The 22,029-nt window shown below is 32.8% G+C and overlaps 2 protein-coding genes across 2 annotated transcripts in view; one reads left to right on the top strand and one right to left on the bottom strand.

The window, feature by feature from the left end:
- Positions 1-4,689, bottom strand: part of LOC111411788 (thiamine biosynthetic bifunctional enzyme TH1, chloroplastic) — a 6,751-nt gene extending 2,062 nt beyond the window's left edge. Inside the window, exons 1-7 of the mRNA XM_023042385.1 lie at positions 4,291-4,689; positions 3,821-3,895; positions 3,639-3,714; positions 3,480-3,555; positions 1,640-1,774; positions 334-398; positions 108-235 (exon numbers count right to left, since the gene is read on the bottom strand). Coding sequence (XP_022898153.1) covers positions 108-235; positions 334-398; positions 1,640-1,774; positions 3,480-3,555; positions 3,639-3,714; positions 3,821-3,895; positions 4,291-4,584 — 849 coding nt within the window. The 5' untranslated portion in view covers positions 4,585-4,689. The remainder of the gene's footprint in view (positions 1-107; positions 236-333; positions 399-1,639; positions 1,775-3,479; positions 3,556-3,638; positions 3,715-3,820; positions 3,896-4,290) is intronic.
- Positions 4,690-12,077: 7,388 nt separating this feature from the next.
- On the top strand, positions 12,078-20,079 carry LOC111411787 (serine hydroxymethyltransferase 7-like). Its single transcript, XM_023042384.1, has 4 exons — positions 12,078-13,532; positions 17,050-17,455; positions 19,229-19,330; positions 19,406-20,079. The coding sequence occupies exons 1-4, from the start codon at positions 12,441-12,443 to the stop codon at positions 19,627-19,629; spliced, it is 1,824 nt and encodes a 607-aa protein (XP_022898152.1). The 5' UTR covers positions 12,078-12,440; the 3' UTR covers positions 19,630-20,079.
- The last annotated feature ends 1,950 nt before the right edge of the window (positions 20,080-22,029 follow it).

The following is a 22,029-nucleotide window of genomic DNA, read 5'->3' as shown; positions in this document are numbered from 1 at the left end:
GCACAGAGCAAATTTAACAAACAGACAATTTGCAAGTATTATGGAATTCTGCATGCCGCAGAAGTATCAATGGTTAACAATAATAAGATAATCAGAAAGTCAATCACCTTTACAGCAAAGAAAAGTGAAGAACCTCTGGCTAGCTCAGCTGCAATAGATGAAGCCAAAGTACAGCCGGTTCCATGAGTATTTCTAGTTTTTATCCGGGAGGACCGAAACTCGTAGAAATCCTTGCCTGCACGATCAGATGAGTTGAATATATCAGATGCACGGAATTCAATGCACAAGCTAGGAGAAATCGCTAGAAAATTACAAGAAATATGCCAAACATACCATCAAATAAAACATCAACTGCATCTGAGGAAACAGCGAGGTCACCTCCTTTAACAAGGACATTTCTGAAAACAAAAAAGTTATTTCAATAACCCAGTTCTGTTTCAGTTAACTTATCTCAACACTTGGATTGATGTACCACAATTTCTTTTAATTCTTCAGCACTAATAATTCATGAGTTTATGAAGTACTCTTTAAATCAAAGCACAAGGATTTTTATTCAAACAGAACAAGCTCCAGAACCCAAGGTAGCCCAGGTAATGCACCTTTTCATTTGTTGGATTTATTTAATCACCACCTTTAAAATTAAAGGATATATCCATGATGCTTTATTTTTAAAGGGAAAAATGTCTATCAAAATTTGAAGAATGATGATATCATATGGAACAAGTGATCAGGAACCTTTTTGTTGGGGAAAGGTTGTCTTTTGTCACGCTTAGTGCAATAAGCAAGAGTACTGAGACATACTAATGCAATCTCTTCCACTGTCAACTAAAAAGTACTTTTGTTTGCAATCTTGCTTGGTTTAGCTCAAAAAGAACAAAGAATTTCCTTCGGAGATATTTGAGAACTGATTATGTTTACTCAAGTTTTTACCCTTTTTTCAGTTAGAAATTGTTCCATTTCCAGATACATATGAAATTAATTTTTTTATGCTTAACCAAACATAGAAAAAACAAATAAAAATTGTTACAGATTGAAATTGAACAATTTCTTATTGTCAAGCAAAACATAAGTTGAAACAAAAGCATTAAAAAATGACAATTGAATTTCAACATATTATAATGTTTCAGTACTTTATTGAAATTAAATTCATACATTTTTTTATATTTTATTAATTTCAACGTATATTGAAATATAAAATGCTGTTACAACATTCACTTAGAAATTAATTTCAACATATGTTGAAAAACCTTACGAGAAAACAGGGTTCTTGAGCTCCACGTACGAGCATAAGAATTAACAAACAATCCCGAAAATCATGTAAATAAAGATGCTGCCAGATTCGATGGAGCCTAAACCAACTTGTAAAATTCTCATTTTTCTGTCAACTCACGCTGCGTATGACTTGGCCCAGCTTTTAGATAACCCTACCTACAATTAATAATAGATGCCAGGTTTAATTCTTTAGTTTACATTAATCAAAGACCTAATCAAGTTAGTAATGCATCATTTTTTTTTCTTTTTGCAGATCGGAAAACCTTGCTTTATTTCAACTTCTAACAGCAGAGAGATTCCAGGATAAAGTTAAGGATATTGATTACTTAAGCTAACATAAACCATATAAAAGCATTCAACTGCTGACCGTGCTCCAATATCATGTATGGATTTTGCAGCAGAGCGCATGTCAGCAACTGTTTCCAATGGTATGCCACCAAGTAAAGCAGATGCCTCTTTTAAATTAGGAGTCACTATATCAGCCATGGGAAGAAGCTCCTCTCTAGTATCAGAACATAAAAATTAGCTGTACATGGTCAACCATAAGAAAAAAGGACCAAAGTGAGTCAAAAAAGATTTAGAGACATATCATAGTAAGTAACACTGCACGTGCACCCTTCACCAAAATTTAAAATTTATATTACCCTAAATTGAGCGCTAAGGGTGTGCTTTCCAATAAATTCAGAAAATCTCAATTTTTAAGCAGAAATTCCTATCTCTCAGCAGCAAATCCTCAGAAAAGGTTAAAAGAAAAGAAAATACTAAAGAATTTTGATTATGACCTTACATGCAGTAAGAGAGATTCTCAGAGTTGTTTCTGTATTTAAATAGACCCTCTTGAAAATATTCAATAATAATAACTTTCCAGAAGCAAGAAAAATGAATAGGCATTCATATGGAGTTGTGCTTGGCAGATTTGTGATAGAGGATGACATAAAACCCATAATTCTATGCCCAATAAATTAGTGAATTTGAAACTCAATATAAGAAGAGCTGTTTCTAGGAAGTAACCATCCCATTCCCACCGCAACTATAGCTAGCCAAATGTGCCATAAGAGGAAGCCTAAGAAGGCTATGCTTCTATTTCGGAGGCTTTCAAATAATAGACTAGTAGATAATAAAAAATTAAAAGGAAACCAATATTAATTGATATGCTCCTTAAAACAAGGTAAAAGACATGAAAGATGACATAAATCTTTCCTTAATAAGTAAATTTAACAACAGAATAACATATGACTCACAACCAAATGTCCATTCTCTAAGGAAAGTGGTCAAAATCTCCACAAAAGAAATTCAATAGTTAGCCTATTGCCAAATACATTGATCAACAATACAGAACATAGATAGATCAGAAAACCAGGAGGCAGAGAGCAATTTTTTGTTTCCCAGATTTTTTCTGGCAGGTAGTGGGGTATTGCTTAATATATCTTTTAGTTCAGAACATATTCAAACATTCAATTGCTAAAGAAGGGTAAAATTTTCGAGCACAAGATCAACGAAAGACCAACCAACACCAGTGAACATAAATTGTTAAAAAAGAGCAGTGTGATGCTCGAACTCATGTTTCTTTGGTTATACTGCAAAGTCTGCTCTCTTTCTTTCCTTTTTTTCATTTTCTTTAAAAAATAAATAAATAAATAAATAATAGTAAACCGACATTCTTCCTCCTAATGCTCTGCCAAGTGCAAGTACCACATGACCATTACATTGTGATAAAACCTTGACCTGGTCCTCCTAATCATGATGTACTGCTCGAAACTCTTTAGTTTGACTCTACTATATAATTTGAACTTCCCATCCAACATCTTTGAATTTGATAAAATGCGTAGAAAGATGAAACATAATATCAAGGAAAAAGGACACCTGATATTGAAGGAATACATCGCTCATTGACCTGCACAACCGTCAATTACTAGATCTTATGCAGGTAAAAGGAGTAACTCCCAAAAGTCACAAGAGAAACAACGCCAACTTCATTTATCCCCAATGTACTAGCACTTCTTTTAGAATACAAACAATAGACCCATGTCTACAATCACCTAAATCGTAAAGCATTTGGATTTATATTCAAGCAAATACGCATCAAGTATATTGATAGAGTACAGTTCAATAGATGCAATAAAAGTAGCATGTACTCAATGAGTTAGGCATATCAGAATTCAATAGAAAGAGCAGAAGATTTTCAATATTTCATCTAGGCAACATACCGAAAGCTATCAAGAATAGAGGGACCAGCCAGTACGTCTCCACTTGTAGACACCATAACAGGGTCAACCACCAGAGCTTTTTCCAAGAAATCAACAATGTCAATTCAATATCCAGTAGAACCAGAAACTGAAGGACACAGGTAAAAGTACCCCAATTACCTCTAACTGGGAATTCCCTGAGGCTTTGAGAGAGGATCTTTACTATTCCAGTTGAAGGTAGCATGCCTGTTTTCACCTTCAGTCATTGCCACCATCACAATCAGTGACCAAAAGCATCTTGACAAAATGAGCAGATAAAAATACATATTCAACATCAACAGATGTCATTACTATAAACTTACAACATCGGGGTGCATGTCAGATAGCACTGATCCCAGTTGCTCTCGAACAAAATCCTCTGGCACAATATTCACACCCTAAAAACATCAAAATCAACTTAGCTAAAACACACAATAAAGCAGGACGTTGATTAATACCAGTAATGCACTACTATCTGTCACAGCTTGATGTTTCCATATTAATAAACAAACTCTTTTCAATCATCTGTATCAATATAATACTTCATCTATTCAAGGTGAATATATTATTATATTATCAACTTTTTCAGCCAAAAAATTAATGTACTCTCTTCCCAAAAAATTTAATGTACTTTCTTATGACTGAGATTTCGTACCGATTGAGTTCACAAATATCAAAAGTTACACCAACAGGCCATGCTGTAGGCCTGTCCAAGGAGTTTTTTCCCACACCAAATACTACTATCAGTATTCAAAAATTGATTTTCTAAGTTTTTAACGGAAAGTAGTAACACCTGAACTCCAACTGTGTTTTGTGCAGTGACGGCAGTGATAACAGTAGAACAGTAAACTCCTCTGGCTGCGCAAGCCTTGAGGTCGGCTTGGATGCCGGCGCCGGCTCCCGAATCGGAGCCGGCGACAGTAAGAACATGTGGAATCCTAATTTGAGACATTGTGACTAGAGGCCTCAAAATTTGTTCTCGTTGAACGGCTTCGAGATTCAGAACCCTAGCATTTTGGAACGTAGAAGAAGCTAGCTGTGAGGGGAGTAGAGAGAAATTATATACGAGGGTGCAAGTGTAGCCCATGTGATTTATCCAACTATTAGCGTGAAGACGATGCAGTTCGGGTATTGGCCTCGCCGATAGAGTTTGCTTACGAGAAAAAAGGTCCAAATTGAAATAGAATTAAACTACTTTTGTTCGAAAAGTTTTCAGTACATCCTCTACATGCGCGTGAGTTCCTTGTAAATAAAAAGGTCCAAAAATAAAAGTGGGCTCCACCCTCATCTAAGTATCGATCAATCATTATGTCAAAATAATTTGAGCAATATAGCTCGATTGATCAAAATAAGCCCCCATTTGTCATTCATTAAAATTTTAAATTATTTAGTGGTAATTGGGTCCAATAGCCTATGTTATAATACACTTTGGGATTTTAACCTTTTGACCATAATAATGTTTTTAAAATAAATATATTGAATCATAATTTATGAACTACCTAAAACACCCTTATTCAGCATCACTAGGAAACTTAATTCCCCATTTTCTTTTCTAAAATCAATTGAATTCCAAAATCATAAATCTATCATCTTTGTTCTCTCTTCATAATCCCCAACCCCCCTTATTTTTTCTTCGTGGCTTATTCATCTCTAGATTCTTCTACCATTCAAAATCAATTTCCTTCGTCTTCTTGAGTGAAATGAAGAATTAGGTATGAAGGTTTTATCAATTTTCCCAATATCGAAACTCGCAAAAAAAAAAAAAAACACCCATACGTGAAGAATCACTTCTAAGAACCAATTTCATAGTGGGCTATCCTCAAGTATGAATGATTCATCAATTTTTCATTTTTAATACAATTTTATGCAAAAATAATAATAATAAAAAAATAAAATTAGAGAAATTTGTACCAAGAAGAATTATACCAGTAGTGTGGGCTTTTTTAGTCCTTTAAATTTATTCATTTTTTTGTATGTTGTGATTAACTTTTGGAACTCAATTTTCTTTTCATATTTTTCATTATTGCTTTGAATTACATGAAAAATACTTAACAGTTCAACTCTCTTCCTGTAATTGCAAATTTGAAAAAAATGTTATTTCTCTGTTTATTTTTCATGATGTAGATATTTAAGTAAATTGTAAAAAAATATGTAGTAGAGTGTTTTGAATATGAGATATTGAATATATACATATGGGCTTATAAGTAAATAACGTAGGTGATTTTGAATTTGATTTATGTCTTCATTTGTTGTAAATAGGACTTAATCCTATTTGACGTTGTATAAGATTATTTATTGTCACCAAACCTAAACTTGTTCCTATGAAGAAATTACGTGATGAAATTATAACAACAAGCAAATTATTGTTTTTTCCTAGAAAATGAAATACCACAATTGTCTTATTCTTATGCTCTACTTATTGTTTGAGAGATTTTTGCTTCTTGGCTTAAAAAAAATAAAATTCAACAACATATGATTCTTTTTTATTCTAATTAGTGTTGAGCTGATAAGTGGAAACAAAGATGGAAATTTAATAGAAAGTGCTATAAAAAATTAGATATTTAAGTATTTGCTTGTTGAAAGTATTTAAATATCATGTTAGTTGCAATATTAGTGTAATGAAAGGATATTCTGTGATATCATTGAAGTCTTAGCAAATTGGTACTATTTTACAATTTGCATCAAATGGAATGTGGTAGAGTAATAAAAGATCGTGATTTTTTATTGTAACTAATATATGGTAATGTTTTGCATGTTTTTCCATGATGTAAATTGCATTTACTTGGTTGAGATTGTGATATTTGATATGTTAGTTGTTGAATTTTCCAGCATGGCACCATGAAGTTTATCTAGTTCTGAAAATTGCAACCTGTCGTTTATGTAATTTTGAAAATGTCACCTATCTTTTTTTTATTTTTGAAAATGAATTGTACTACGTATCATTTAACATTACTGTAAATTTTTCATATTTATTCATTGATTAATTAACATGATCATTTTGTGTCTTTTATTGTAGAAATGGAACGCTCATTTTAGTATGTGATTACTTTATTGTAGAAATGGAACGCTCATTTTAGTATGTGATTCCCGCTGAAGATAAAATTAAAGGTAGACCTTAAAAAATACGCTCCCTTCAAAGACTTAATATATTTAAGAAATGTTAGATGATATTTGGGGAAGAAAAGCTTTTGGTCGCACAATTGAATGATTAGCAGAGATAAGCAACGAACACATCAGTAGGCAGCTAGCAGTTATCTCTTGTCGACCGATGAGATTGCGGAAAATACACTATCAACTTTATAGAACTTTTGTCGAGCGGATTAGACGTAAAACTTATATCCGATAATAAGATTGAATAATTGTTTTCTTTGCATATTTTTCAATTTTATATGATCGGATGATATAGGACTTAGATGCTAATTTTGTTTAGATGGTAGTGTTTTGATTAGTTGTTTACTTTTGTTGTAATGAAACAAGAGCATTTTGAAATTTTGATTCATTCATTCACTAAACCCTTTTAAGGGTTCGTATTTGATGGCACAAGCATTAGCTTCATTTCCTAAAAACAAGGTCCATGCTAATTTTGGCATTTGATTTGAGAACATCTACATGGTCATTTTTCTCTCTTTCGTCCTTATTTGAGAATTTACTTCTGTAGGAGTATGCATTTAGTCAGTAGGTAGTTGGTGGTTATCTCTTGCAATTGGTATATTCTGATGACTAAATGTATTCGGTGCTAGGTGCTTTAGTAGTAGCTCGTGCAAAGTTTAAACGGAAATAAATTGTAGGTGCTGCTTGAGAACTATTTTGTTTCATCTTATCTTATTTATGCTAGTGTTGCTATTTTTAAGAGTATTTTGTCACCTCAAATTTTAGTCTTACGAATGCATAAGTGATTGAAACGATAAGCATATCAGTGGGATTTCTAATTTATATTTACAGTTTGACCAGAATATCTATGATAATGTATTTTGTTCGAATATATTTCGCCTTCGATGGCCGAGTTAACATAATTGTTTTCTTTGTATATTTTTCAATTTTATACAGTCGAATGATATAGGACTTAGATGCTAACTTTATCTAGATAGTAGCGTTTTGTATGATTTAGTTGGAAAACAAGTGCATGAATACTAATTTTGTTTAGTTAGTATTGATTTTTATGATTGAGTACGGAACATGTGTATGGATGTTGACTAGTGCAACTATGAAAATTCCCATATGTTTTCCATTGAATAAACGTTTTATTCAAATATTAAGTAGTAGGGTTGAAACAGAGCTACAATTTTTTATGATAGCCTATATATTTATGCAATGGAAAAGAAAATTGTATTATTAACGATGCAAATTTATCCAGTCTGAAAAACGACAGTTATATATTTAAAATGACAACATGCTATTTTGGGTCATGAGGCCTCGATCTCACTAAGAAACAAGTATTGGAATGACATGTGGTATTGGGTAACAGGATCTCAATTTCACTTGATCATATTGAATGATTACACGAGCTATATTTTTGTATACTCTACCCCTTAAATGACACCCTTACGTGTAAAATGATAACATGCCGTTTTCGTCAAGGGATCCCAAATTCACTTCAAAACTAGTAAAATAGTGTTTTGAACATCATATAGACTTATACATGTTGAACAATTACATATTTTTCTGTTTTCTAAACCTTATACTCTAAAACATAAACCCTATTCCCTAAACCCTAAACGGCAACCCTCCATTTAAAATGATCAGATGCCATTTGGCCTCACGAGGTATGAATATTACTCCAAAACTAATAAAATAGTGTTCGAACATCATACATGACTTTTACATGTTGAATAATTACACGTTTTTCTATTTTGTTAACTCTATATCTCAAAACACAAATCCTATACTCTAAAACCTAAACCCTAAACAGCAACTTCGAGTTTAAAACGACTAGATGTTGTTTTGGGTAATGGGGTGTCGATTTCATTCTGAAACTAGTGAAACATGTTTTGAAACATCATACATGAGTCGTATAGATTAAACAACTACATGTGCTATATTTTGGATACTATACTTATTACTTACGTTTTTTCTTTTTTGTCAAGTGAAGTGTGGCTTCTTAGCGGATTATGAATTGACTCACTATAGTTTGAACAAATGTGTTGATCGCAACATCGAAATGTAATAAAAACTTTCATCCCTAAACTTTCACGTGGTTACGAACGTGAATGATCCGAAACGAACACTAAATGAATAGAAATGTCGGCTGTACGTTTAAAATAATTAGATGTCGTTTTGAGTCATGTGGTATCAATTTTACTTTGAAATGAGTAAAAATAATGTTTGGAACATCATAGATAAAACGTACAAGTAAAATGATTGTACATGTTATGTTTTGTATAGCATACTTGTTAAGTGTAGCGTAGTTTCCTATCGAATTATGGAGTGACTCACTATAGTTTGAACAAATGTGTCGACCACAACGTTGAAATGTAGTTAAAACATTCACCCATATACTTTCGTGTGGTTACGAGAATGAATGAACCGAAACGAACACTAAATGAGTAGAAACGTCAGTTATACGTTTAAAATGATCAGATACCATTTTGGATCACGGGATATCAATTTCCATCCAAAACTAGTAAAGATAGTTTGAAACATTATAGATAAGATGTACAAATTGTAATAGTGTACATGCTATATTTTGTGTACCATTTTTGTCACATTTTCTTTTGTAGTCAAATGTAATGTGCTTTCCAATCGAATGTATAATGTGACTCAATATAGTTTGAATAAATGTGTCGATAGTAACGTCGAAATGTAGTAGAACCTTTCATCCCTAAACTTTCACATGGTTACATGCATAAATGAATCGAAACGAGCACTAAATGAGTAGAAACATCAATTATACGTTTAAAATGACCAGATGTCGTTTTGGGTCACAGGATATTAATTTCACTCCGAAACTAGTAAAATATCTTTTGAAACATCATATATGACTCGTACACATTGAACGACGACACGTGCTATGTTTTGGACACCATACTTGCTATTTATGATTTTCTTTATTATCAAATGTAGTGTAATTTTCCATCAAATTATGGAGTGGCTCACTGTAATTTGAACAAATGTAATGAAACTTTCAATTCGTTCATTTTCATATGCATACGAATGAAAATAAAGTGAAACTGATACAAAATTAGTTGAAATAACACCCAATCATTTGAAATGGCAGCATGACATTTTGGATTATGGATTCTAGATTTCACTCTAAAATGAGTCAATCATACTTTGGAACATTATATAAGATTTATACAAGTTGAACGAGCCGATTTGTTGATTTTTTTTATCTCATAATTAGAATTTGAATTGTTTACCTTTATTCACATCAAAATCTACTATAGTTTATTAACAGAATAATATTGTAGATTACTATCGAGTGAACTTTTGTATATCCAAATGTGGTAAAAACTTGCACTAGTTCATTTTATATGAATACGAGTGAATATAAAGTGGAACGAACACAAAAATAGTTGAAATAACACCTAACATTTTCATTGACATGATGTTGTTTTCAGGTCACGGGGCCTTGATTTCAATACAAAAAGAATCGATTAGACTTGGAACGTCATAGAAGACTTGTACAAGTTAAATGCAGTAATTTATTAAATATTTTATCTCATAATTAGAATATAATGGAATTTGCTTGCCTTCGTTCATCGTTAAGTCTAATTCAATTTACTCACGGAATATAGTATTGATTATTATCCTGTAAACTTTATATCGTTACTCGGGTCCAAATGAAATGAAAACTTCTACTCATTCATTTTCATGTGCATATGAGTGAAAATAAAGAAAAACGGATACGAAATTAATTGAAATGACATCCACTTATTTAAAACGACAGCATGACATTTTGGATTATAAGGTCTTGATTTCACTATAAATGTAGTGAAAAATTGTTTACGTTAGTTAAAACGTCATTAAACTATTTACAACGACAACATCCCACTTTGGATCATGGACTCTCAATTTCACTCAAAATATAGTTAAAACTTGCTTTCATTAATTTTTATGTGGACGAAGAAACATAAAGTAATACAAACATGAAACTAGTTAAAACGACGTTCAGTCGTTTCAAAAGGCAGTATGCCATTTTGCCGTTAGTTTTAAAATGTGTATGAAAAGTTAGTATAAAAGTGGGGATTTATGTTTGGGGGATTTGGTAAATATTGAACTCCAAATTGGATATTTTAGTCATTTAAATTTAAGGATATCTAATAAATGACATAGGCTCTTTGAACAAAAACTATTGATTAGGCTACTTTAGCAAAAATTATGGTTCACTAGGCTTCTTAAACAAATCCCCCAATTATTTATTGTAGTATTATTTTTCACCACATATTCGCACAATAAAATATTCGACACAAAAATCAATAAAGTTTCATTACTTTTTAATCACACATTTTTTAAAAATTACTATTCAAAACTCTTTAATTCCCAAATAATAGATGACAAACAAGGGCTAAATAACTTTTGTATTGGTAAACGTGAAAAATAAACTTATTTTTTAACAATAACTAAAGATTATTTTTGAAAAATATTACTTTTCAGATGGAGGGCAAATAAGCAACAAGGTTCTTGTTTATATGTAATATTGAACGGTGTCATGAGATTCTTATAAATGATAAGATGTAGTAGGAGTGACAAACTGTTTATGGATCGTTTGGGCTCGTGGTCGAGTCAATCACAAAAAAATTACATGAGTTGAGTGACTTGGCTTGTGAAGCTCATGAGCTAGCTCACTAATCAACTTGTTTTTTGGCCAACTTTATTAATTTTTTTTCTTTCAAAAAAACAGTAAATCCATATTTTTGATTTTATTTTATCACTTTCTTTAAAGTAAAAAATAAAAAAATTAGTCGACTCATGGATGTACAAATCAACCCATCTGACTTACGAGTCAAAAGGGTTGAGTTGAGCCGACTTGACTTGGCCATTGACACCCCCACCCAGATGGCAATGAAGAATTCTTGGTTGGGCAAAGGAGTTGGAGTAAATGGCTTTTGAGGTTTGTGCGAAGAAGATGAGTTTTTATTTTATTTTATTTTTTAGTTTTCATTTTCAGTTGTGTTTGGTTTTTGTTTGTTAAGCCTTTCTTGGATTTCCATTTTTTCAAATTCATTTTTTAACTATACATTTTTATGAGATTTATAATTTTTATTAACTTTTCAAATATATATTACATCAATTTTTATCAAAATCTATTAAAAGTTATTGAAAATAGGTCATAGTGAATTATTGAAAAGTTAGGATAATAAGTGCTATTAAAATTTAATGGTGATAAAATTGATACAAAGTGGAAAGGTTGGGGGCTAGAGGTGTAATTACCGCTCAACAACTACCTCAATATATTAAAATCCTCGACGTTTGACGTGAACACCAATATGGTCCCCACAAAAACTAAAGAATCCCTCTAGGGCCCAACGCCACTCTGTTATTTCATTACGTGGACCAATAAGACACCGGTTGCATTCCATATGCACCGCAGAGAATTCGCCCTCCTGGTCCATCAAATAGGTCACCGGAACCCCCGCTTCTGAAAATCGTCCAGGTGCATTCCTCTCTGAATCTCCCCCTCCTTATTCGTCAAACCCACGCATTTCTCTCTCATATTTGTAAAATATATGTAGTATTTGTGAGCTTGTAATTTCCACCCAGCGTTCCAATTATTGGGTTTATTTTTTGAGATTTATTCATTTTCATGGAAGCTTTATCAACAATTTCCCAGTCGACGTCTCGCCGATCGGTGCACCACCAGCACTGTTTCTGTTTATGTTGCTGCCGTTACTGTTACTGTCAACTCTGTTGAAAAGGGTGGGGGTTAGGGTTTCTGTTTGAATTCTAAATTTAAAGTATCATTGACATAAACTTTATTTTGCTGCTTTTGGTTGTATCACTCTAATGGATTTTACTCAATCGCCACCGAGTAAAAGTCTCTCGTTAGGGTTTTTATCGCATTCATCGGTGGTTACTGCACCGAATGGTAGTAAGAATGATCGAGGCTCGAAAATCGTGGATGACTCGATTTCCTTCCAAATCGATTCCACGATTGAGGAAATGGCGCATCCGTTGTCTTCTATCCCACTCCAATTGATGGACCAGCAAACGGAGGATCATCATAACTGCCAAGAAGAGAATTCGAACAAAGAGAAAAGAGAAAGTGAGAAAGTTGAAGAGGAGAAAGATGTGGAGGAGTTTCGGTTTTGGGGGCATTCAATGTGTTTGAAGAGGAAGCGGGACTGTGATTCAGCGTCATCAACATCGTCCTCGCCTGCAAAGAGTCTCAGGGGTCCCTCAGATGAGCTTGAATTGCGTAGGAATGCTGTCAGGGCATGGGGGAATCAGAGCTTGCGAGTTGCTGATTCAGATGTTTTTGAAATAATGGAGAAGGAGAAGATGAGGCAATATAGAGGAATTGAATTAATTGCCTCAGAAAATTTTGTTTGTAAAGCTGTAATGGAGGCTTTGGGGAGCCATTTAACTAATAAATATTCTGAAGGGATGCCCAGGTCACGATACTATGGTGGAAATCAGTATATTGATGAGATTGAGATACTCTGTTGTGAGCGTGCATTGACTGCTTTTGGGCTTGATTCTGAGAGTTGGGGTGTGAATGTGCAGCCATATTCGTGTACATCTGCAAATTTTGCGGTTTACACTGGGTTGTTATTGCCCGGTGATAGGATAATGGGGTTGGATACCCCTTCTGGTGGGAACACAAGTCACGGCTGCTATCTGCCAAATGGGAGAAAGGTGTCAGGGGCATCAATTTTCTTTGAGAGTTTGTCTTATAAGGTGAATCCTCAGACAGGATATATTGATTACGATAAGCTGGAGGAGAAGGTGGTTGATTTTCGTCCCAAGATATTAATATGTGGTGGAAGTTCATATCCTCGGGAGTGGGATTATGCTAGGTTCAGACAGATTGCTGATAAATGTGGAGCTGTTTTGTTGTGTGACATGGCTCAGATTAGTGGTCTTATTGCTGCTAAGGTACAAGTCTTTTCTGCCTTTTACTGGTTTTTATTGATACTGGCATGCTGTTTTTCTTGCGCTTATTTTGCTTTGATAATCGTCTCTGTTTCTGATATTGAGTTATATGTTCATTTGAGCAGATGCCTTCAGGGGTTGTGTGTAGTATGTGTGCTCTTTTTGAGAAGACTTTTACACTGCAATTTCCAGTGTCACCTGCATGCTTCTGGTCTTTACTTTTTGAAACTGTAAACTGAGGATGGTCATTTAAATCTTTTTTTTCCTATATGGTTGAGTTGATATAATTTACATGAGGATCTTTGGTTAAAAGTGGAATTGGTTGTATACTAGTTAGGTCATCATACTTAGAACTAGAGGCCTTTCCTTATATTCCTTTTTTCCAATATCTATAAGAATTGCAATGTTAATGTTTGGATGTTTTGATTTGTGCACTTGCCCATCAGAATTAGTGCTCTTCTGTATTATCTATATACCACTGTCTTGCTATTTGATGTGGACTTTGAATTTTGGGTTCTCTTAAGTACTGAATGTAATAGTGGAAAGAGATTGCAACTATTCTCGCATAACTTTGGGATCTGATTTGGACGTTACTTGGATAAGGGCTCAAGTGAGAGCATGTAAAAAATTTGTAGTCATTTCCTGTCTTTTTGGTTCTTCTGAAAAGAGTTTGAAAAATGATTCTGCCTTTCTGAAATTATGGTCCCATATGTTAGTATAAGTTGGAATGTTGGAATACTGAATACATCTTTTGTGACGACATGAACCAAAGTGCCTCTAAATCATAAACTAAAACTAATTTAAAGGGTATTCAGCACAATTATCGAAATTCAAATAATGTAATGAGTTTAATAAATTGACTTGAAATGAGAAATATCTTCAAATATTTAAAATCAAATAAAATAACAATAATTTGACAATATAATAATTTTATTATTGAAATTTTTGCCACCATAAGTCATCTCCGTGCCAACCGCCCCGAATCATCTATTATTAGAAAGTAGAGTATGAATCATAAACTAAAACTAATTTAAAGAGTATTAAACACAATTACCAAAATACAAATAATGTAATGAGTTTACTAAATTGACTTGAAATGAGAAATATCTTAAAATATTTTAAATCAAATAAAATAACAATAATTTGACAATATAATAATTTTATTATTGAAATTTTTGCCACCATAAGCCATCTTCGTGCCAACCGACCTGAATCATCACTTATTAGAAAGTAGAGTGTGTGGATTCACATATGTATTTATACAAAAAATTCATAATTTGCATGGGGAGACATGAGAATTAAATCGAATTTATATGGTGCTAAATTCTCGTGCAAAGTGCTACTAAACTTCGGTCCATTCGAAATAGAAAGTATAAATTATGGACCAAAACATAATCGTAGAAATATTATATACATAAATATTAGTCACCATAAACATAAAACACAACTTACTTTTCACTAGGCAATTCAAAATGATAAAAGGAGTGATTGTTGGAAAGAGATCCTTGAGTCACATGTGAGGTTGATTATTCACGTGTGATTGTTTAAGTGCACGACTATATTTAATATAAAAAGGACGAGAAAGTAAAGGTTGAGAAACAAAGAGATAGAGGTAGGGAGGAAGAGTGTGTAAGTAATTGGTGAGGGATAATTTAGTGTTGGGTTTGTCTCCTATTTACAGTATAAATTCTTGACCATGTATAGAAAAGTGAAAGGAAATGGCTAGATGTTAGGCATGGTCAGTGCATAAATGGTGTATTGTCATGGAAATTGTCAAATCAATACTTTAATCGTATGATCAAATCAATTCGCTTTGCTTAAAACTTGGTGTAAGTAATGCATGTAGTCAAATCAATTACCTTTATTTATACGGTCAAATTAATTACATTGGCTTGAAATGTGGTGTGAATAATGCATATGGTCAATAAATCATCTTTAATCAAGATCAATTGGCATATTTACATTTTTTTTATAGCTAATCAAATATGTTATTAATCAAGAATAATACACAAGAAGTATATTATCAATTTAAACACAAAAAAATAAAATTAGATAACTTGTCTATACGAGTAGTAACCGTAACATTATACCAAGTATACAATGTGAAATAAAACAATTTCCTACTCTACTCTGTTGTCCGTGTATGATAATCAAAATAGTGACTGTTTCTCTTCCTCCACACACATCATACGATGCAATTCGGAATGAGGTCCCAAACAAGCTTACTGTCCTTATTAAGAAACTTACTCCTCCATACCTTTAACGCATCTTCCATATGCCGCGGCAATACCCTATCCATGTTTTGAGAAACCAGAATATACATATTTACATATGTTTTATGATTTCATCTTACTTCCATAATAACTCTCTATTTAGGTCTTCAAACTATTGGTCAACAATCGATAAGGTCATTAGACTCTAATAATAATGCACTTAAGTCCAAAATTTAAATTTAACAAGTTGTAAGAATTTGGGACGTTACACCTTTGCATGGAACTTGTTGAAAACTCGTATTCATCAGAATTAATGATTATGGTACACTCCAGTCCACTATAGATCTAAAATAAGATGCTAATAGATACATATACTTCCAACTTGATCAAGGGGTAAAAAATATTCAAAGGATCTTTTATGTAATTTTTGCTATTGCTTGTTCTGCATAGCTTTGCAGTGCAGCCAGTAGCTGGGACTGGGAATAAGAAAGATGGTGGAAAGATAGTTAGAGGCGGGGTTGTGAAAAAGGAGAAAAGGAGCTGTGGGGAATAGTGGTGGTAAAGGGTACAGGGAAGGATGGTGAAGGTCCATCACTAGTATATTTTATCCTGGTAACATCACATGATTCCATTCAGCTTTAAGGTATATAGTGTGCTGGCTTGTACGAATCTTTTGGACCTTGGTTATTTCTTAAACTATTTTCACCTAGGATTCATGAAAACAAGATTTGGTAGAGGTTTGATGGGCAACCAACTATGAACTCTTTTAACATATCTTTTATCAATATTCTTTCTCTGCAGAGTGCACCCATTCGAGCCCTAAATTTCTTGTTGTTACTTGGACATTTTCTTATTTTGGACCCAAGGCTAGAAAAACAAGTATTGCACTCGTCATATTTTAAGCAGTATTTGTTTGTCATAGATATCAATGACAAGTTCATGCCCAAGATTTAAGTGCAGTAAGTTTATCCAACCTTTTGATCAGATTTCAATCTATAAAATAACATATCGTTCTGTCAATTAGAATCTCAATACGATTTCCACTATTACTGCTCCCAAGAAGAAATATGTTACATGCTTTGCCTGTGTGGACTTATTTCTCTTCTTGTCCAAGATTCATATATTAAGCAATCATATAAGTTTTGTCTGGTCGTTCTCTTTAAACTTTTGGGGCCTATAATTTTATTTTTATGCAAGCCTCCTGTCTTAATTCCTTGTGTCAGAGTTTCTTGTATTTACTTCTATTCTTCTTTTAATTTTCAAGGTTCCTTGATTTTTTAATCATGTAAATGATTCTTTATCTGCAGGAGTGCATAAGTCCATTTGAATTCTGCGATATTGTTACCTCAACCACCCATAAAAGTCTTCGAGGTCCGAGGGGAGGTATTATTTTTTACAGGAAGGGCCCAAAGCCGAGGAAGAGAGGCATGCTTTTGAATCAAGGTGAAGGCAGTGATAGATATGATTTTGAGGAAAAGATAAACTTCGCAGTTTTCCCAGCACTTCAAGGTGGGCCACACAATAACCACATTGCAGCTCTAGCTATAGCATTGAAACAAGTGGCCACTCCTGAGTACAAGGCATATATGCAGCAGGTGAAGAAAAATGCTCAGGCTTTAGCATCTGCTATATTAAGAAGAAATTGTAGACTAGTCACTGGAGGCACCGACAATCATTTGTTGCTTTGGGATCTTAGAAACCTTGGATTGACAGGTATTATATACTCCAAATATCTTGCATTCTCGTCTGACAATTTAACAACTGAATTATACCTACATTGTTGATGCAACCTGTGCACTGTGATTTTTAAATAGTCAAACTGGTTTTGTGAGTTTGCCATATAGCATTCCAATTACACCAAATTACCAAAACATTCTGCCTGTTGTATACCCGTAGAATACAAATATAAGATCAGTTTGGTGATTTTGTAAACTGTGATTTATTTATGCCGAGGGGAAAAAAATTGGAAAATTTCAGTTGACCAGACGCAAAAAATAAGGAAAGGAATTAGAATGAAAGATGACCGTTTAAATGATGAAGCACATTTTTGTGTGAGTGTATAGATTGGGCTTAAGTTCTGGGTCTTCATTTCCATGCTATATTTGTGAGCTGTAATGCATTTTGTTTCTTTGAATTCATATATTTAATATGTTACTTGTATGGTTCCTTTACCTCTTACTCTTGTTTGCCCTTTATGTTGAGAGCTCTCGTTCAAGTCCCCCAAACTTGAAATGGGAGTGATATGCCTCACTTCCATGCACTGTGATTCAATTTTAAGATACAATATCTAAAGAAAGTCCGGTAGTTGGAGCACTCCTTGTTGTGTATGCGTGATCAGTTATGTTGTTTGTGGAGCATTGTTGAGGTTAGGTGACTTCACCAATTTACTTCATCCTGGTTTAATTTTTGCATCCACTGTTCATACTGGTGTGTAACAGTAAGGTCATTTTTGCATAGACGGGTTATGGGGGAGGTCATGTTTAGTTTTATGAAAGGGAATTATCAAATTACCCTCTCCAAGGACTATATAGCACGTGACTATGGAGACCCTTGTCGTTGAACAGCATAGCTGCACAGGCATGTTAGAATTTCTTTGACATGCTTGCCACGGATATTTTTCTTAAGTTTTGATGATTCATTTTATAATTTTGTTGTCTGCAATATGTTTTGCAATAAAAGTTTGATAGTCCAGAGACAGCAAAACTTTAGTGGATTGTAAGTTGGATATTTTATGGTACTTCTAAAGCTCAAAATACAGAATTAACCAATGTTTCTTCTAAGTTAATTTGGAGACAAGTATCAAGAAATAATTTTTGCTCAGTCAGATAGCATTTCGTGAATATTTTTCCATTTTATACATTGTATAGCCTTTTTCACAACTATTTATCTTGCATTCAGATTATAGCAATCTAGAGCTGAAAATTTTTATATAATTTGTCAAAGCAAAAACCTGTTGAATTATGAATTATCATAGCAATTTGACTGGCTCAAATACTTTAATTATATTTTTATGAGTTTGAGCTGAATTCTCTTTTACAAAAAAAAAATAAAATAATAAAAAAAAAATAAAATCATTTATAACTTCATACTTGCCCGGTGAAGCCAGGTTCGTAAAATGAGATAAATGGGGCCTCTTTTCCATTTCTCTATTTTATGTATTGTGGATAAGATACAGGGACATGCAAACTTTGGTTGAAGGATGTACTGGAATTACCTCTGGACTCCTAGTCTGAGGTGCTGATTAGGATTTGGCCAAATTCTTGTTTATAATTTGTTTAAGGTTTGATGTCTATAAATGCTATGGTAGTAACTCTGTAGAATGCAAGTGAATGTGCAGTATGAGTGGATTTATTTACTGTTTTGGTAGTATCTATGTCTTGTTATTTTTGTTGTACACCTAAAACTTTAGTGATAACTTCTGTAACTGATTATTTGGTTTTTTTTTTTTTCTATGTTACTTATGTTCCTTGCTTATTTGATTTATAGGTAAAAATTTTGAGAAGGTTTGTGAGATGTGTCATATAACTCTCAATAAGGTCACTATCTTTGATGATAATGGCAATTTAACACCTGGTGGTGTAAGGATTGGTAAGTGAAGATCATGAGTTTTTACACGAGAAGCATTTGTGCACTAGAGATTGGTTATAACGTTTGTGCCTGCAGGTACGCCTGCAATGACGTCTAGAGGCTGTCTGGAGGCTGATTTTGAGATGATGGCTGACTTTCTCCTCAGAGCAGTACAGATTGCAAGTTCTGTGCAGCGAGAACACGGGAAAGTGCCAAAATCTTTTCTTAAGGGACTTGAGAGCAGCAAAGAAATTGTCGAGCTAAGAACAAGAGTTGAAAGTTTCGCGTCCCGGTTTGCATTGCCAGGATTTGATATCTAATTTCTTTTGCAAGTGTGAATGGAAGAACATATTCCTATGTCCAAAGGCTGACTTATCTCTGTTATACATCTGGATAAATACCAACATTCAACTTGTATCTGAGCATTTGTGAAGATATAGCCACTCTGCGCTCTAGCTTGATTAATCATGATAGGCTCCATTTCACCTCTATTCATGGTAAACTGCACATGCTGGGTGGTGTGTCTAGTCTTTTTTCTTCGCATCTTGTCGATGAAGATAATCTATGGTGGCTGATCCCCGCAACACCTCTTATATTGAGTCATTTTTGGCAACATTGGTAATTGTATATGAATTTTGTTACTTTGGGAACACAATACTCCTTATCGTCTATTGTTTTGTCTGTTAAACTCGACTCGGGGTCCATAATTTAAGATATTAGGTCTCACTTTGTTGTTTAATTGCCAGAATACATGTTATTTGTGCAAAATATATTCTATTTTCTTTTCTAGTTTTTGAAATGTTGAAGAATTCATATTGTTTAGATGTTCATTTCATGTCTGTTCGCAGAATTTAAAGGAAGCAAAGCATTGTGTCTTATTGCCAATATGGCTTCGACTGAAGTATGCTTATAATTGAGGATTTGCTTGTGACCCGTGCGAAGTACGAAGTGGTAGAAAATGGAAAATTTTGGCACCTATTTGTGCTACAGTTTTGTACATTGTTTTAGTACATTGTTGAGAATACTCGAGACCGTTCTAGTGAAAATTTATAGCCAACCAGCTTGACTAGTTCAAATTTGAACTAGATGTTCTCGAGCTCTAAGGGTCCATTTGGTAGGGCTTGGATTTCTTGTAGAAGAGCTTTTTCATAAACTTATTTTAGGTCAGTTTTCTTTAAAATTTCTTTCAGTTGGACAAATATTATTTGAAAATTATTTAAATATGTTAAAAAGCTTACAGCTTGTTTGTGAGTGATTTTCCCTCTCAAAAAATTGATTTTTTGATCGTTATTTTAATATTTCAGCCATCATATTTAACTTCTTCTCTCACAGGTGGACTTCACTTTTCTCGTAACGATCAAAAAATTAATTTTCAAAATCATTCCCAAGCAGGTAATCTCACAATCTTTTTTACTTTTTCAAAAGTCTTGTGCCTTAAATATCAATTAGATTCTGTGGAGATATTTGGTTATCAAAAATAAAGCACAAGTGTGCCAGTTGAGCATGGTACGTGTGAAAATTTCCCCCAACTAATACAACCTTATTCGAGATTTCTAGAACATCTTGTACCCTACTTAAGTTGACTTGATTACTCTCTAGCCAAACAGAAAGGTGTATGAAACATTTGAAATTAGAAAACTCGATTCGGGGGTGCTTTTTATACTTGAATTTTTTTTTTTTAAATAGGTAACTCTATACGTATTTTAAAAAGACTAAAGTAGATAGACATTAATTAGAATTAGTTTTAAAAAAGGGGTTAAATTCACTGATGGTCATTCAATTTTATACTTAGTGTCATCATAGTCATCAAATTTGATTTTGTTTCATCATGGTCTCCCCACTTTAAACTTAGTGTCATCATAATAACTCAATTTGATTTTATTTCACTATGACTATCCAATTTTATATAACATTTCATTATTGCCACCAAACTTCATTTCAACCTTTTCACTAATTTAAAAGTGTAAAATGGTAACTTTGCATTATATAAAAAATAAAAGTTTTCTATATTTTAAAAATATTTTTTTAAAATAAGTTTTTATTTTATACTTTATAATTAGTGTCATCATAACCACACATTTTGATTTTATTTCACCATTGGCCCCAATTTTGTAGAAATGACAATAGATAGAATAGTTTTTTTTTTTTTGTGGAAAAATGAGTGGTTGAAAAAGAAGGAAATTTTTTTTGATTTACGTATAATATTATTTTATGGAAGATTGTGACATTGTGTGGTTGAAAATAGGAGAGAAAAAAATGAAATGTAATATAATGGGGGCCAAAGGGAGCTATATAAAGTTTCAACCAAATTTCTTTTCACAATTCTCACTAATTCTAAAAAGGATAAAATGATGACGTTGCATTATATATAAAATATATTTTTAAAAAAATGAAAAATAGAAGTTTTTTTTTATTTTAAAAATATTTTTTTTAAAATAAGTTTTTTTTTTCTTCTAAGTAACGTTTTTGTAAAATAAGTTTTAATTTTATTTTAAAACTTTTTTTTAGGAACTTATTTTTAATATATCTTTTTATTTTTTTAATTAACTTTTTTTTAATATAAGTTTTATTTTGTTTTATTTTTTTAAGGAACATTTTTTAAAATAAGTTTTTATTTTTTAAATTTATTTTTTATATATAATGCAAAGTTATTATTTTACCATTTTAAAAATTTGTGAAAAGTGTGAAAAGAAATTAGGTGGTCATGATGAAACGTTATA

This window comes from Olea europaea, chromosome 16 (assembly GCF_002742605.1).
Source record: "Olea europaea var. sylvestris chromosome 16, O_europaea_v1, whole genome shotgun sequence".
NCBI lineage: Eukaryota > Viridiplantae > Streptophyta > Magnoliopsida > Lamiales > Oleaceae > Olea > Olea europaea.
The sequence above is the reverse complement of the archived record's forward strand: the minus strand, read 5'-3'. Positions and strand labels throughout refer to the sequence as shown.